Consider the following 15,075-nt stretch of genomic DNA (forward strand, 5'->3'; position numbering starts at 1 on the left):
AATAGAGGGGTATGAGGCATGGCTACAATGGGTGATCTGTTTGGTATTTTGAGCAAAACACTTCAGAGACAAGTTTTGTATAGATATGGCCCTATAATACATTGTTCAAATATAGCATGATCGGTGAGCTTTAAAAGCACGTTTGTCACTCTTACCTATCTGTCTTGATCACATGATACAGGTCAATAAATCACAGTCTATCCTCTTCTTCTGCCGTCTCCTCATCCTCTGAAGTCTTTATGGTTGATTTCTTAGATTTGAACAAAGGAATAATTATGCTTCTAAGGCGTTGACAGTAATAAACCTACACTCACAGATGAAATGGTCTTTGAGAGCCTGCAGGAATTCCATCCAGGCAACCCTTAACCGTGGAAAAACAGGACGGCTTTGAGTCATTGCGTAAATGAGTTAGCCGGTTCATCGACCCTCTGTTTAAATAGACCTGTTGGACTTTCTCCTCCTCCAGTAGCTGCCCACACACCAACCTGAACATTTGTGCAGTTCAGAGTAGAGAGCACGCCACCCCATTGATCATGCACCTGGCTTTCTTCTCACTCATCCTGATAGCCGTACGTATGTCTGTACCGGTGGACTGCTCACCGAGGCCCCGGGGCCCCGAGCAGCTCATACAGCGTCAGCAGAGCAACTTCCCCAGAGAAGCACAGGATGATACAGCTGGACGCTTCTTCCTGGGGACGAGTGGATCAATAAGAAAACATATTCACAGAAACTTTCTGGGTAAGTCTGCATACATCTATTACATACTTATCTTGTTTCATTACAGGTTGTTTTATAGATTCTTAGAAAATAAGTGCTTTTTTTAACAGTAAATGCAATAATTCCTCTGTGAAGTTTAGCTTATTTTATTGTCCAATGCATACTTTGCCATGTCATCAAAACAAGCAAACAGGATTCATAGCAGCAAATGTTCATGACAAAATAATATTCTAAATACACAGTACAAAATAAGATTTTCCCATCTAAAACTAATGAGTATTTTAAAATGTGTTTTATTTTTGTATTTTTCCAGTTATTTTGCCAGTGCGGACAGATACAAGCAACTTTGTGTCAATATTTGATTTGAGAAGAAAGCGGTTCCTGTGTATGGACTCAAAGGGGGAGCTGTACAACTCTGTGAGTATATATTTTAATGATGCACTTATTTTGAGAGGAAATTAGTGCACCATTAACATTAAAACATTGTGTCTGCTTTTTCTTTACCAAACAGAGGCAAAAGGACAGAGAAGATTGTCTCTTCCAGCGCATTTGGTTAAATCTGTCCAACCAACGTGACGTATTCTACTCCACAAGTGGGGGCCGGCTGCTCAGACTGGAGGCAGCTGAGCTGAGAGGCACTCACCAGGAGCACCCCGGACCCTCCCCCGGCCTGGTGGAGCAGCTCCTGGGTCCCCTGGCGAAGAGACACAGGCGGAGCGAGGGGGTGAACCCCTCTGATCCGCTAAGATCTCAGCCCTCACACTCTGCCACGGATCACCAGGATGTGGATCAGGTGCAGCCGGACCAGGACCAGGCTGGCGCTGTCTCCAAGGAGACCATCACTTCCTGTGACGACCCCCTGAGGGTCCTACAGCCCAACGGGCCCGTCAGTCCTGTCAAGACTAATATTGCAGATCGAGCAGAACAAGAATAAGATACTGACCTTGTGTTCAGTGTGTGAAAAGTCAAGAGGGGCTGCAGGTCTTTATGTTCTAAACGTACGTTGTGCTTGACTGCAGGGGGTTACTTCTTATCCTGCAGGGTCAGTCAGAGACAAACAAAAGGGATTTCAATATTTCACAACTTCTGAAAAATAGAGATAAGATCCTTGAATCTGAATTTTCAAGATTGGTTTCAATGGTACTATAAGGCTTTGTAATGTGCTCCTGTTACATAACAGCAGCTGTACCGATGTGCTGTTTGAACAGCAACGTTCAACATGACCATGCAGAGTTTGGTCCCACGTCCCGCTGACCTCTTCCCGCAGTTAAGATATGGTAATGTTTGTTCTGCATATGTAAAAAATGTGTAATCTGTAGGTAATTCTGCGTTGTTTTTTTACGTACCTGTGTTGATACAGTAAAGCTCCATAACAGGAGTTTAGACAGAAATAGAGCAGGTCAAACTGGAGACGTGAATAATCTGCCACACACTCATGAATACAATGCAATTACGTCAGGTGCCGGACACCAATAGTCACAGTGATGAAAGGTATTTATTTATTAAAATGACTTCATGTTTAGCCTACTGTTTTATTATTTATATATTTCAAGTTGTATTGTTTTGTTCTGATGTGGAAAGAATAAATGTTAACATTTCTGTGGATTGTGTCGGAAGTGCTTTCTTTAGTTGTTGCTTCCAGATGCACCTATATACAGTATGATGAAATAAATTCAATTCTAACAAATTGTTACATTAATGGGCTCCTATTATACTATTTTTAGGCATATATTATAGGCCTCGGAAAATATATAAAAGACATGTCTATGAAGTGTTTTGCTCAAAATACCAAACAGATCACCCATTAGCCATGCCTCATACCCCTCTATTTCAGCCGTGTTACTGAAGTGCTGATTCTGGGTCAGTAGCTGCTGGCCCCGCCCCCTTTGGAGCATGCAGGCACACTGTGAGCTCCTGCAGATACAGCTAAATGCTGCCGTGATTAAAAGCCATATCATGTTCCAAACCACATCGAGGATTATTTCTGAAACAGTATGGAGCTCAAATGCTTTTTCTCTTGCCGGTTAAACCACAAGCTGAGTTCCTTTTTTTATTTCCTGCTTTTTACACATGTTAGCGATGCTTGCTAATGTAAACAAAGACCATACTAATTCCAAAAACACGTTGCGTATTGTTTCCGGTAGCAACGTTTCTGATAGGGCCGTGGGTCCACATTTCCAATATTATGTCATATCAATCGGACGCAAATCTGGATCAGCTCCGTTGTAGCCCCGTTTTTAGAGATTTGGGTACGGAGGAAAAGAGAGCGTTTTGTTTTCTGACACTTTGTGAGTTCCCTTACACACCAGGGACACATATTCATGTGTAAAAGACCTTTAAAGAAAAGAAGAACTCAGGCGGCCTTTGCTTTCCTGTAATATTTGCATTTTTATTGAAGTTCATTCTAACAAAATACCAGTAAAAGCTTTATCAAAGGTTCACTGGAACACTTTAAATTATGTTTGCAGAAACAGAACAGAACAACAAATAGCTTGCTGCAGTCCACAACAATCACATGGTGATCAAGCACACAGCAAATTGGTTATGTAAGTGGCAAATATTAGACCAGGAGAAATAATGTAAAACCAAAGATTTAACTGATATGAAGTTGAACTAATGAGGAACAGTGTATGATGAGGAGTTTTATTGGAAACATATCTAAATGTTGGTGAGTATCCACTAAGACTGAACTTTCAAACAGACACATGTAAAAGCTATATTTATTAATTATACAAATGTAATAACCAATTTTAGTCTAAGAGCATTATTTGATATAATAAAGTATTTTCAATGATGTAATCACGGCAGTAAGAGCCATTGAATACGTACATTGCTTTGCATACAATCCAGTTCAGTAGTCAATAAATGATTTCAGAGTGGGAGGACCAGTAGAGTGAACATACATGCTACAGTAAAACAAATATGGCATGTATGCAGTCTTAAACATTTGCCCTTGCTGACCAAAGTGTTAGTTCCCAACAATGACAGAGTCACTCATTTCCAAAAAGTCAACATGGTAGCAGTTCTGCTCCGTGCTCCTACGTAGGGTCTGTGAGCTTCCGGAGGGTAAATATAGCAACATGGACTCATTAGAGCAGAAGCTGCTACGTTTACAGTAATGAACAGCCAGACAGGAACATAGTGCTAGAAGCATGACTCAGCATTAAATGCATTTTGTTGTATGCTGTGTTCATTTAATATTTGATCCATGTCTTGTAGATTTTAAACTGGATTTCTGAATAATTATTCGAGCATTCTAAATTATATTTAGATTTTTTGAGATTTTAAGAATAGGGATTGTCCCGATTCGATCTCAAAGAATCGAATTGAAGCTGATCAAGGTGTTATTTGTCTGATTAGTATTGCCTTTAAAGATTTCAAACTATTAAACTCCCCCACTCCAGGCTGGGTTTCATAGTATGTGTCTCTAGATACAGAGATTGCATCCTTGCATCATTTTAAAGCTCGGATAGATGAAATGTTATTAGATATCTGTCACTGTGAATAGGTTGCTAATGTATACCCCTGTAACTATGTTGCATTGATGTCCTTTTTGTTTTCTGTTGTCTTTATGTGTAACCAATGTGCTGCAGGTCTCCCTTGAAAAAGAGATCGTTGATCTCAATGGGATTTTCCCCTGGTTAAATAAAGGCTACAAACAAACAAACAAACAAACAAACAAACAGATCTTCCCCCGGCGTCCTTTTTTATATCGATAATGCTACATTGTAAACAAGTTGACGTTAGCAGCAGGTTAAACAAGTAAGGTTCCATGAATTACATTATGAAGAGTTCATGTTCTTTTCAGTTATATTTTTGCTATGAGAAACAAATACATTTGTTGAAAGGATTCACTTTTTCAGCAACTTAAAATGGATATCTTTTCAACTTCGTAACAAAATAAATATGCAAAACGTTGAAGTACAGAACATGGGATTTATTGTTATGATTTCCTTCATCCTTGTATTGAATTTGGTATTGCGTATCATGGAATTTCACTGGTATTGGTATGACTCCTTAATATCTGATGTTGTGATTAACTACAAAAACAGAAGTCGAATAACTTGAATGGAGGAAACAATTATCAATAAAGACAGCCTTCAAAATAAACTGCACCTAAATACTTGACCTCTTTTTCTTTGACATTTAACTTGTCAAAACATGCTTTTATTGAACAACTACGAATCACTTCTGAGGTTTGTGTTGAGTCCCTGGAGCTTTCTCCACATTGTGTGGCTCACTTTCCTCTTATCCTCATATTCCTTTCTGTAACACCTCCAGCTGCTTCTACTGCTGCACATGGTCCCCTCGGTGGACGAACACACAGCGGATCCCTGACAGTTTGAACGTGTGTTCCTCCTTTCTCACAGTGATTATGAACCGACACAGACCTGTGTTCGGACTCAATGAGAACACATGTTCTTTGCTAGAACCCGGAGGCACGGAGCAATGTAGCTCGTCCACAAAGAAGCACAGGGCCACACGCATGAGGGCCCCGTGTGTGACCACCAGAGCGTGGACCGGGACCCCCCTCACCCCGTCGTCTGCAGTCCCCTCCACAGGACTTGTTTCTGCTGGAACAGGTGGGCTCGTTTCCTCCACCCCTCTGTCTTGCCAGTGTTCGGCCCCAATTTTCTGGAGCATTTTCTCCACAAACTCTTTGACCCGCTCCTTCACCTGGACAAAGCAAATATCTGTTACGGTATGCTTCTGTTGCATTTCCTTCTACACAAACAGCACACAAGGGAAATCTGTCTGTGTGTTACACTAAATACATTTTTTTATTTTGTAGTAGTCAATTTATTGAACATGTTAGAAAAACAAACAAACAATAATTATAACAAAAAGAAGCAAAATAAAATAAAAACTTTCAAGATGTAAAAAAATAAATTCTCAAATAGTTTCCGTCATGTTCAAAAGGGGCAAGAAGAAGCTTGAAAACGTTTCTGGTCCTACCCCCCTTTAGTGTACATTGTTCATGAAAATAAAAGTGTAGGTCATCGTCATCAGCAACCGTGATATTTGATTTATTGTTTTAAACAAATCATTTCTTTGTACAAAACAACCAAAAACAAATAACTTTTACATCAACAAGAAATAGCAAGCATCACTTCTCAGGTCCTGCTCATAACCATTCAGGATTTGGTATCGAAATAGTTGTTTTAGTTTAGATAAAGTTGCACAGTATTTCAGCCCATCATAACAGTTAAAGAAAATATTGTATATTCAATTACAACCTTTCCAGTCCAAAATTACACATCCACTTCAGTTTCATCCTGATGCAACACGTAACGTGTTTAGTAAAGCTGGGAGGAGGCCTGAAGGAGACAGTGATTTGGCGCTAGCTGCTTACGTCAGATCTATCTTTGTTTATCAGCATTATCATCGTGATGTGCTGCTCACCTACTGGGCTGGGCCAGAGTTAAAGATCTAAAAGATGAAGCCTGACGAGAATGTTTTTAAATAGAACATCCCTCACTCCTTACGCCCCCTCACGCCCACATGTCGTTACTTTTGAATCAGGCGCTGTGACGAACACTCTGCAGTTGTTTGAGGAAGAGCATGTACTTTGATACTAAGTGGCAAAATATATACACTCATGTGGATGCAAAGGGACTCTGAGAGGGCATGATACCTCCATGCAGAGGTTTGGTTTAACTAAGGAGATGAGTGTTTGCTGCCACCTGGTGGTAGTGTGTGTATATTGAATCAGATTGGATTCGTATAATCAGTTTAAAGGGACCTAAAGGTCGCATTCACACCTAATAGTCCGCTTCTCTGGTGCGCACCAGACTGTTGTCTGTTTCATTTTTCAGAAGGTTCGGTTTGCGTTCACACAGGCACAATTCAGCCGGACTATGTCATGTGCTCGGAAATGCTGTTCAACAATTGGTCAGACATTAAGGGGGTAAAAACGCGAATCCCGGCAATTTCTACCAGAGTCTCCGCCATGGGGCATCGGCAGGTTATTTTCATGCTGTTGTTAATCTGGAGAGCATATCATCAGCAATGGCGCATAATAATCAGACAACGTGCGATACAAAACATTATAACACATATAATGAGAGACGTTCTGCAGTAAGGAGGGGGTTTCACCGACGGCAGGTGGCTCTGACTTTTATGTATAGTTTTTAGTTTGATAGTTGTTTTTACTTTACACAACACTGTTCAACACTTCATTCTGCTTCGCTCTTTCGCTAACGATTTTGAAGACACCCGCGTTCTTGTGACACGTAAATACTACGCTTCCTATGTTTTGGTGCGGACTGCGTTCACACCAGAGATGAACCGCTCCAGAGTTCACTAGCAAGCGGTCAGAGACCACCTATTTTAGCGGACCAGAGTCCGGTTGTTTAGTTCACTTCAGAGGTCTCGGACTGTGTTCACATCAACCCAAACGAACCGCACCAAGTGGCTAAACGCACCAGGGTTCGATTCAACCGGACTATACAAGGCTGGTGTGAATGTGACCTAAACTCATATAGGTTCATATTTCAGTCACTAGTCTGTCAAGCTCCTGAAGTTCGTAGACAACACCACCCTCATCGGACTCATCTCTGGTGGGGACGAGTCTGCCTACAGGTGGGAGATGGACCATCTGGTGACCTGGTGCAGGGACAACCACCTGGAGCTCAACGCCCTGAAGACAGTGGAGATGGTGGTAGACTTTAGGAAGAACGCAGCCCCATCCGCCCCCATCACTCTGTGTGACTCCCCAGTAACTGCTGTGGAGTCTTTCCACTTCCTGGGCACCATCATCGCCCAGGACCTCAAATGGGAGCAGGACATCTGCTCCCTCATCAAAAAAGTACACTTCAGATGCTCAAGTTCCTTGACATACTTCACGCTTTGAAATTTCACCGATATCTGTTATGGTTCTTCAACGAAACATTCACATGTAAGAGGTTTATCTCTCATTCAGAACAATGAAAATGCTCTCCTCTCACTGATTACTGCACATCACCATGGAAACCTTTGATCTCTGGACATCTCAAATATAAACACCTGTGTCATGGAACATGATGATGTCATAACATGACCAACTGACACGCTCAGAGCAGCAGACTTCAGATAATGGTTAACACAGCTCTACAACAAATCTGATGTTACGTAATGTGGTGTTACTATGGCAACGCATCCCTCGCCATAAAACAGCAGCAAACTTAAGATAATGGTTAATGGTCCTGCCCTCAACAGCTCTACGTCAATTATGGGGTGTCATCATATGCCGTTTCCATGGAAACGCATCCCTCGACATAAAACACGATGTCGCTGTAACTCCAATGGACACGGTCCGATCGCCCCCCAAACTTCGCTTGTATATCACCGGTCTATGCCTCAACAGCTTTACGCCAAATCTGAGATCTCACCATAGGCTGTTGCCATAAAACACGATGTCGCTGTAGCTCCAATGGACACGGTCCGGTCGTCCCACAATCTTCACCTGTATATCACCTCTCCATGCCTCAACAGCTCTACGTCAAATCTGACATCTCACCATATGCCGTTTCCATGGAAACGCATCCCTCGCCATAAAACACGATGTTGTCGTAACGCCTATGAAAAGGGTCAAAACAGCACCAAACTTCAGATAATGGTTAACGGTCCAGCCCTCAACAGCTCTACGTCAATTATGGGGTTTCATCATATGCCGTTTCCATGGGAACGCATCCCTCGCCATAAAAGACGATGTCGCTATAACTCCTATGAAAATGTTCAAAAAGTGCTCAAACTTCACATGTGTGCTAACAGTCCAGCCGTGAAGACATATACGGGACAGTTTTGAGATTTCTTCAATTGCCGTTGCCATGGCAACACAATGCTCGCCATGAAACACGGTTTTCACATAACTTCAGTGAAAATGCTCCAAACGGCCCAAAACTTCACAGGTTTGGTAACGATGCAACCATCAATGCATCTAAGCGTATTATGGGATGTCATCAAATGCAACTTTTCAGCATAAAGCATTCCCACTATCAATTTCTTTAGGAATTGCATTCTCTAGTCTTATTTCATATTTCATAGTTTATATTCTATAATTCATTACATTCTATTTCCATGTAAATTACAGCTCTATTTTATTGCTATTTAACTATAATTTATTACAGTGTCCTTAAAGATTTTTTGTTTTATATTAAATAACTGAGACATGTCTTTTTTTGTAGTATAGCACACATATAATGCCATTACATTAAAAAAATACTAAAGGCTTATAAACATTGGGGGAAAAGCCGGCTTCATGTGCATATTGAACACATTATTTCAACCTCTCCTATGCTCTGTGTTGTTACAGAACAGTTCAGTCAAAGTTTCACTGAAGTTTTATCAGATGACTCACAGCCGGGTCATTCATGGCTTCCCAGTGGCACTGAGGAGCGCAGGATTTCATATTTTTCTACAAGATCTTGTAAATGAGACATGTTCCCCACACTGCTCCCTGGGCGCCGTTCAAAATGGCAGCACACTGCTCCTAACACTAGGATGGGTCAAATGCAGAGAAATAATTTCCCCACGAGGGATTAATAAAAGTCCATCTTATCTTAAAACTATAAAATGTTTCAGATTCGATTAGTTTTTTTCTGAATGAAGTGTTGGTCACACATTAGACTGATGGACAATCTGAATGATGAATGCTACTATGTTTTGATTTCTTGTTGTTTAACAACATAAGGGTATTAAAGGTTTATGTCAGGATGTATCTACGAAACTCATTTCAAGCAGAGAGTTTTTGGTACCCTGTTATGTCGTTTGAGCCACAACAGTGAACATTAAAGTAGTGAAAGAGAGAGAGACACATTATATAAGTAGTTAAGAAAGAGAGGAAGTCAGAGCGAGTCATACATAACATCTGTATGAATAATAAAATAACAGAAAGCAGCCTCACCTGCTCCTGAGTCTCCCCCTCTGGAGGGGTGAAGTCTAGGAAGTTCTGCCCGGCTGCCTTGGCCATCTCTCTCAGGTCCTGCACCCGCCCCCCCTCCGCTGTCCCAAAGCTCTGGAAATAAGTTATTGACTGAATGACTAAAGTTTCTTCATAAAAATTATACATATCTTCAACAAATAATTGCCACTCACTTTCTCTTTAAGTAAAGGGTCCCACACAGCCTGCAGACCAAGACAACTGGTGTTGTGTTTCATAATTGTTTCAGCAGTCTGGAAGAAACAACACACACCACCATCATCATCATTATTATAAAAAGAGAAAAATGTGGTCTAAAATAGAGTGTAGAGCACTTTTTGCATCTAATCATACAGTAAATTGAATATATTCTACATTGTTTGATTCATTTAACTCTACCATCATTGCTTGCTGTAAAAGGAAAGCATATACCTGGCGGGCCCGCAACATGTCACTGACGAACACGTTGCTGAACAGGACGTGTTTCAGGTAGCAGCCTGCGGCCTCAGCCTGCTGCAGCCCGCTCTCTGACAGGGGGGCGTCGATGAGCTGACCTGCACGGGATAAAAGGGAAAGATTAAATAAAGACACAGAGAACAAAACAAGATAGTGCAGACATCTTCACTCGTACCTTGTAGCAGGCCTTCTTTGTTGTACTGTGTCTCCCCACTGCAGGAAATAAATGATTCATCATGTCAGAGTGTACAAGCTAAAATAATAAAGAATTGTTAAAGAAGCTCGGGAAAGAGTGTCATAAATCTGTTTATGCCTTTTATGTCTCGCCTTTATTAGTCTTCTGCTCCTTCAGGCATAGGCCCTTAAACCTATTATGTTAGATATGCTCCTGTCTGTGGCAGTCTCTCCTAGACATCAATCATTTATGAAATATATGTGTTTTGATTTATTAGTCCTTTAGTCCATAAAACATCATAACAAATGTAAATCCTTTCACAATTTCCAGCAGCAATTAAAGATGTATATCTATTGTGTTATAACATTGAAAACACATAGATCGAGGGAAAAATAAAGAAAATACCTTTTTTAATAATATACCATACCACATACATTGCTACTCCAAAGCAAAGCAAGAAACCATTCATACAGCTACTATTGTAATATTCGACGTATTATCAGAGATTAAAAACACATTTCTGAACCATCAAGTTTTGATCTGGCCGTGCATCTGGCCGTGCATCACCTATTGTCACATACTATGCAGAAGTATTATTTTAAGCAATACATTAAGTTTGACGAAACACTCAAGTCAAATGTAATTCAAGTCAGATCCACTCGTGTTTTAGACGGGGCAGTGATGTCATAAACCTGTTAATGTGCGCATTCAGCAGTGACGTGCGGTGAGGTTCATGGCTGGTGAGGCATGGTAACACTCTGCCCTCTCGTGGTCAATACGAGGTACTGCAGACAGAGAGACAGAGCCTACTGTAGCTGCTCGGTTTGAAGCTTCAATAACTTCCCTGTGTATGCTGCTGCTACAATCTATTATTACAATTAATGGCGTGTCTGTATTCATAACGTAACAACTTAACCTAACAACGTATGCTATGAGACACCTGCTATGTCTAGCACAGTCTAGCTGCAGACACATGCAGAACGCATATAATACAAATGTATCATTACTTAACATAAAAACTAGTTAATAAATCCACGGAGAGACAGTACACAGAAGAGAACTATAAATAGGAGCTTAGACCAGCAGCTGAGCCTGAGCTGATCCTGAGCTGAGCAGCTCTGAGCCTCTGTGCTTAACACATGTATGAATGTCAACTGTACTTACTGTCGAACAAGAGTTAGCCCAAATGTTAGCGCCTTCATGTTCTGCTGCAACTTAACGATGGAAGAATATCGCATTGACTTTTGGCTTCAAAGGTGTCCTGAAGACGACTACAGCACACTTCTCGCGCATGGAGAGCGCGTGAACTTGAAACCTTTCGGGATGTATGGGAAGTCAACAGGGTCATTTACGTTTTACTTTTCTTATCATGCTTTGGGTACAATAATCTTACAATTTAACAATAACACACCTTTTCAAATATGCAAAACTTTTCAAGACGTTTAAGTCTTTTAGCTTAACATAAAGTAGCAGTTTATGTTGTTTACATGATTTTTTCCACATAGGCCTACTACTGTACTATAACTATTGTCACATTTATCGACGTATTATTATTATTATTTTTTATTATTACAATTACTTTTCTGATGATATTTTTGACATACTAAACTAGAATTTTTTTAACATGTACTTATTTTCAATATACATTACTGGGATTTCTTTAAAGATATTGTTGAACTTTATGTATTTTTTTTATTATAAGATGTGTACTATTTAATTATACTGTCACTTTTTTCATGACATTTTCGACATGACGAAATCCAGATATTTTCATGATATTTTTGCAATGCTATACTATGACTTTTCCCCCTGTTTTCTTTATGTACTATACTAAGACAGTCTTCATGATAATTTCGACATACTGTTTTATAACTTTTTAAAATATTTTTCCACATACAATACTATGATTTTTTTCCATAAATTCTACATTCTAAGACTTATTTCCACAATATATTCGACATACTATACTTTGTGTTTTTTGACATTCTTTGACTTGCTTCAAAATGTTTGGCATACTGTACTATGACTTAAATACTTTCATCCTTTAAAAAACCTTTTCCGCATACTAAACTAATACTTTTCTCTGGCACCAATATTATGTCTTTTTAATGATATTTACCCATCCTTTACTATATACTTTACCTTTTCCATTTTTTTTGCCATACTATGATTTTTTTTCTAACTATACTATGACTTTTGTAATATAATGACATAAAATAAACTAAAATATTCTTTCAACATACAATACCATTACCTTTTTCTTCATATTTCCAACATTGTGTTTTATGACTTTTTCCTCATTTACTATTCTATAAATTTTTAGGACATACGATACTATGGCCTATTTTTGTTGTCATACTATACTATGACATTTTATAATATTCTTAACACCAGGGGCAGCAGGTACTGCAGGGCCCAAATATATTTGTCACTGCATGCAAGAATAATAATAATGTGTGTGTCTTTGACATTAGCGCTGCTTTGCAGCCACCTGTGCCCTGTACTACGAAGCCAGTTCAACATACCCTGGATATGTTTGAGTTATCTTAACTAACCCTAACAAACGCGCTCTCGCTAAGCGGTCATACGACGCTGGTTATCAACTCCGTAAATCAACTTGATTTACCGAGTTGATAACCAGCGTGCCTACTATAATATAGCAACAAAATATGAAGAAAGTCATAGAGTATGTTGAAAAACTGTCATGATAAAGTGTCAACCATGTCATGAATAAATCACAGTCATCATCATCATCATCATCATCATCATCATCATCATCATCATCATCATCATCATCATCATCATCATCATCATCATCATCGTCATCATCATCATCATCATCATCATCATCATCATCATCATATTAAAGTGTGTTAAGCATAGGCGGTGTGTGAGGCTCAGGTTTGGGAAGGCTAAATAACTTGTTTTACCTGACGCTGCCTGCCTCGGCGTCTATAGAAAAGAGATAAACTCAGTGAAAGCACGGGCACCGCCTGATCAGAGCTCAGTGTGCGGAGTTTAAATCTATTAAGTATAAAGGAAATACAGTTAAACTGCCGTATGCAGAGAAGACGCCAACGTGTCACACTTATCATGCATATCACATCATCAATCAGATCATCGATCATATAATATCATCATTTATCATAGGCCTATATTTCCTTATCTGAGTCAGCTTCTCGAGCCGTATCTGGCCGTGCATCACCTACATTGTCACATACTGTATGCAGAAGTATTATTTTAAGCAATACATTAAGTTTGACGAAACACTCAAGTCAAATGTAATTCAAGTCAGATCCACTTGTGTTTTAGACGGGGCAATGATGTCATAAACCTGTTAATGTGCGCATTCAGCAGTGACGTGCGGTGAGGTTCATGGCTGGTGAGGCACTGACTCTTTCAGAGTCAGATTTACAATTATTATATTTTGACCTTAATCGAAATGTTCGGTTATTTTCAAAAGCTTTTTTAGTCTGATGCTTCGATTCATTTTAAACAGACCGTTCAACAAAAGAATACCCAAAATCAAAATATTGGATTGTTCTTTCTTAGTAAGATCCCATTTTCATTACAATTGGGGTCTTACCTTGACTTGAATATCCATGCTATCCTTCTGGACAACAATCTCTATTACTTCTTTGTAAAAGTCCTCCTTATGTTCCTCTAGTTTCAAAAGTCTAGTTTGTTGTTTGTGTCTACCATAGATATATGTTTATATATATCAATGGCGTCTACCGTCTCTGCGTAGAATAACAGTAGCAACAAGAACCTGTGGGCTCACTTGCGCCCCCTTCAGTGCGACAGAGGTTATGGCTGCCTCCCCTGGTGCTTTTTTCATTGCCGTTGTATGATGAGACCAGCGAGCTTAAAGGTGACATGTCATGCTTTTCCGTTTATTGCCCGTCCCCTTGTGTGTTATGAAGGTTTGTATGCATGTAAACGGTCTGCAGAGTCAAAACCCTCAAAGTACACCCTGTAGGGAGTAAAACTCTAAAACAGAAAATACCTCTCCAAAACGCCTCGTTGGAGATACGTCACTGTCCATTTGATTCTTCCGGGGACATCATGATGTCATGTCGTCCCCGGAATGAAATGGACCAATCCGTGGAGCCGTTACGTTACGTCCGCGGAGCCGTTACGTTAAGCCCCCGCTGATTGGTCCAAATTGACCAATTCACGGACTTCCTCACACACTCAGTGCATGCAGCTCTGCTGATCTCTCCTCCCTGGCTGCAGGCTGATAACAGACAGTTGGGATCGCGGCGAAATTATCTCTGCAGACCCATTCTCACAGTGTTTATCAACCTTTTTCTTACTCAATATCAAGCCACACTTATTGTTTTTACTTCGGCTGTGACTTTGTGTGTGCTCAGGGTGAGTTTCGCTGTGTTTCGCTGTGTATCGCTGTGTATCGCTAAACAAGGAAATCACACCTCCACGGAGCTTAGCGCGATTCACAACGTCCTGGCTGGTCCCGACCAGAGCCATATAATAGAAGAGTTACGACATCTCCGTTCACTCCAATGGACCACTTGTTTACAGCAATGGCGGATCGTGGAGCCTCTCAATCGTTCCCCGGAAGTTAGCGCCAAGGCTAGCAGAGCCGTAGAGTTGCAGCATAATAGACCGTTCGTGACGGACTTTTAAAGGTAAGAAGAAGTTTAAAGATTTATATTGCGGATATTATCAGTACATCTGATTCAAATTAACATGTGTATTAAAGGATGTCAGTGGATTATCCCTAAATTAGTAGATTTAGGGAACGTTTACAGATAACAGATCAAGCTATATACCGAAGCAAGTTAGCAACACACGTTGAACAGCCTTT

At 40.2% G+C, this 15,075-nt stretch overlaps 2 protein-coding genes across 2 annotated transcripts; one reads left to right on the forward strand and one right to left on the reverse strand.

Annotated features, from left to right (window-relative positions):
• Nucleotides 1–445: 445 nt before the first annotated feature.
• LOC117448309 (fibroblast growth factor 23-like) lies at nt 446–2,320 on the forward strand. Its single transcript, XM_034085548.2, has 3 exons — nt 446–738; nt 1,031–1,134; nt 1,229–2,320. Exons 1-3 carry the CDS (start codon nt 534–536, stop codon nt 1,649–1,651), a joined length of 732 nt encoding a protein of 243 aa, XP_033941439.1. The 5' UTR covers nt 446–533; the 3' UTR covers nt 1,652–2,320.
• Nucleotides 2,321–3,067: 747 nt separating this feature from the next.
• Nucleotides 3,068–11,547, reverse strand: tigara (TP53 induced glycolysis regulatory phosphatase a). Its single transcript, XM_034085462.2, has 6 exons — nt 11,412–11,547; nt 10,248–10,285; nt 10,049–10,170; nt 9,793–9,870; nt 9,602–9,712; nt 3,068–5,394 (listed from the first exon to the last, which is right to left on the reverse strand). Exons 1-6 carry the CDS (start codon nt 11,483–11,485, stop codon nt 5,005–5,007), a joined length of 813 nt encoding a protein of 270 aa, XP_033941353.1. The 5' UTR covers nt 11,486–11,547; the 3' UTR covers nt 3,068–5,004.
• Nucleotides 11,548–15,075: the final 3,528 nt, after the last annotated feature.

This window comes from Pseudochaenichthys georgianus, chromosome 6 (genome assembly GCF_902827115.2).
Source record: "Pseudochaenichthys georgianus chromosome 6, fPseGeo1.2, whole genome shotgun sequence".
NCBI classification, from domain to species: domain Eukaryota; kingdom Metazoa; phylum Chordata; class Actinopteri; order Perciformes; family Channichthyidae; genus Pseudochaenichthys; species Pseudochaenichthys georgianus.

What these genes read in the sequence shown, in the direction of transcription:
- tigara (XM_034085462.2), bottom strand. Translation starts at nt 11,485, where the DNA reads ATGCGATATTCTTCCATCGTTAAGTTGCAGCAGAACATGAAGGCGCTA. An exon ending in CAAAGAAGGCCTGCTACAAG is followed by an intron (nt 10,171 to 10,247) that starts GTACGAGTGAAG and finishes TATCCCGTGCAG; the next exon opens with GTCAGCTCATCGACGCCCCC. An exon ending in ACATGTTGCGGGCCCGCCAG is followed by an intron (nt 9,871 to 10,048) that starts GTATATGCTTTC and finishes TGTTTCTTCCAG; the next exon opens with ACTGCTGAAACAATTATGAA.
- LOC117448309 (XM_034085548.2), top strand. Translation starts at nt 534, where the DNA reads ATGCACCTGGCTTTCTTCTCACTCATCCTGATAGCCGTACGTATGTCT. An exon ending in TATTCACAGAAACTTTCTGG is followed by an intron (nt 739 to 1,030) that starts GTAAGTCTGCAT and finishes GTATTTTTCCAG; the next exon opens with TTATTTTGCCAGTGCGGACA. An exon ending in AGGGGGAGCTGTACAACTCT is followed by an intron (nt 1,135 to 1,228) that starts GTGAGTATATAT and finishes TTTACCAAACAG; the next exon opens with AGGCAAAAGGACAGAGAAGA.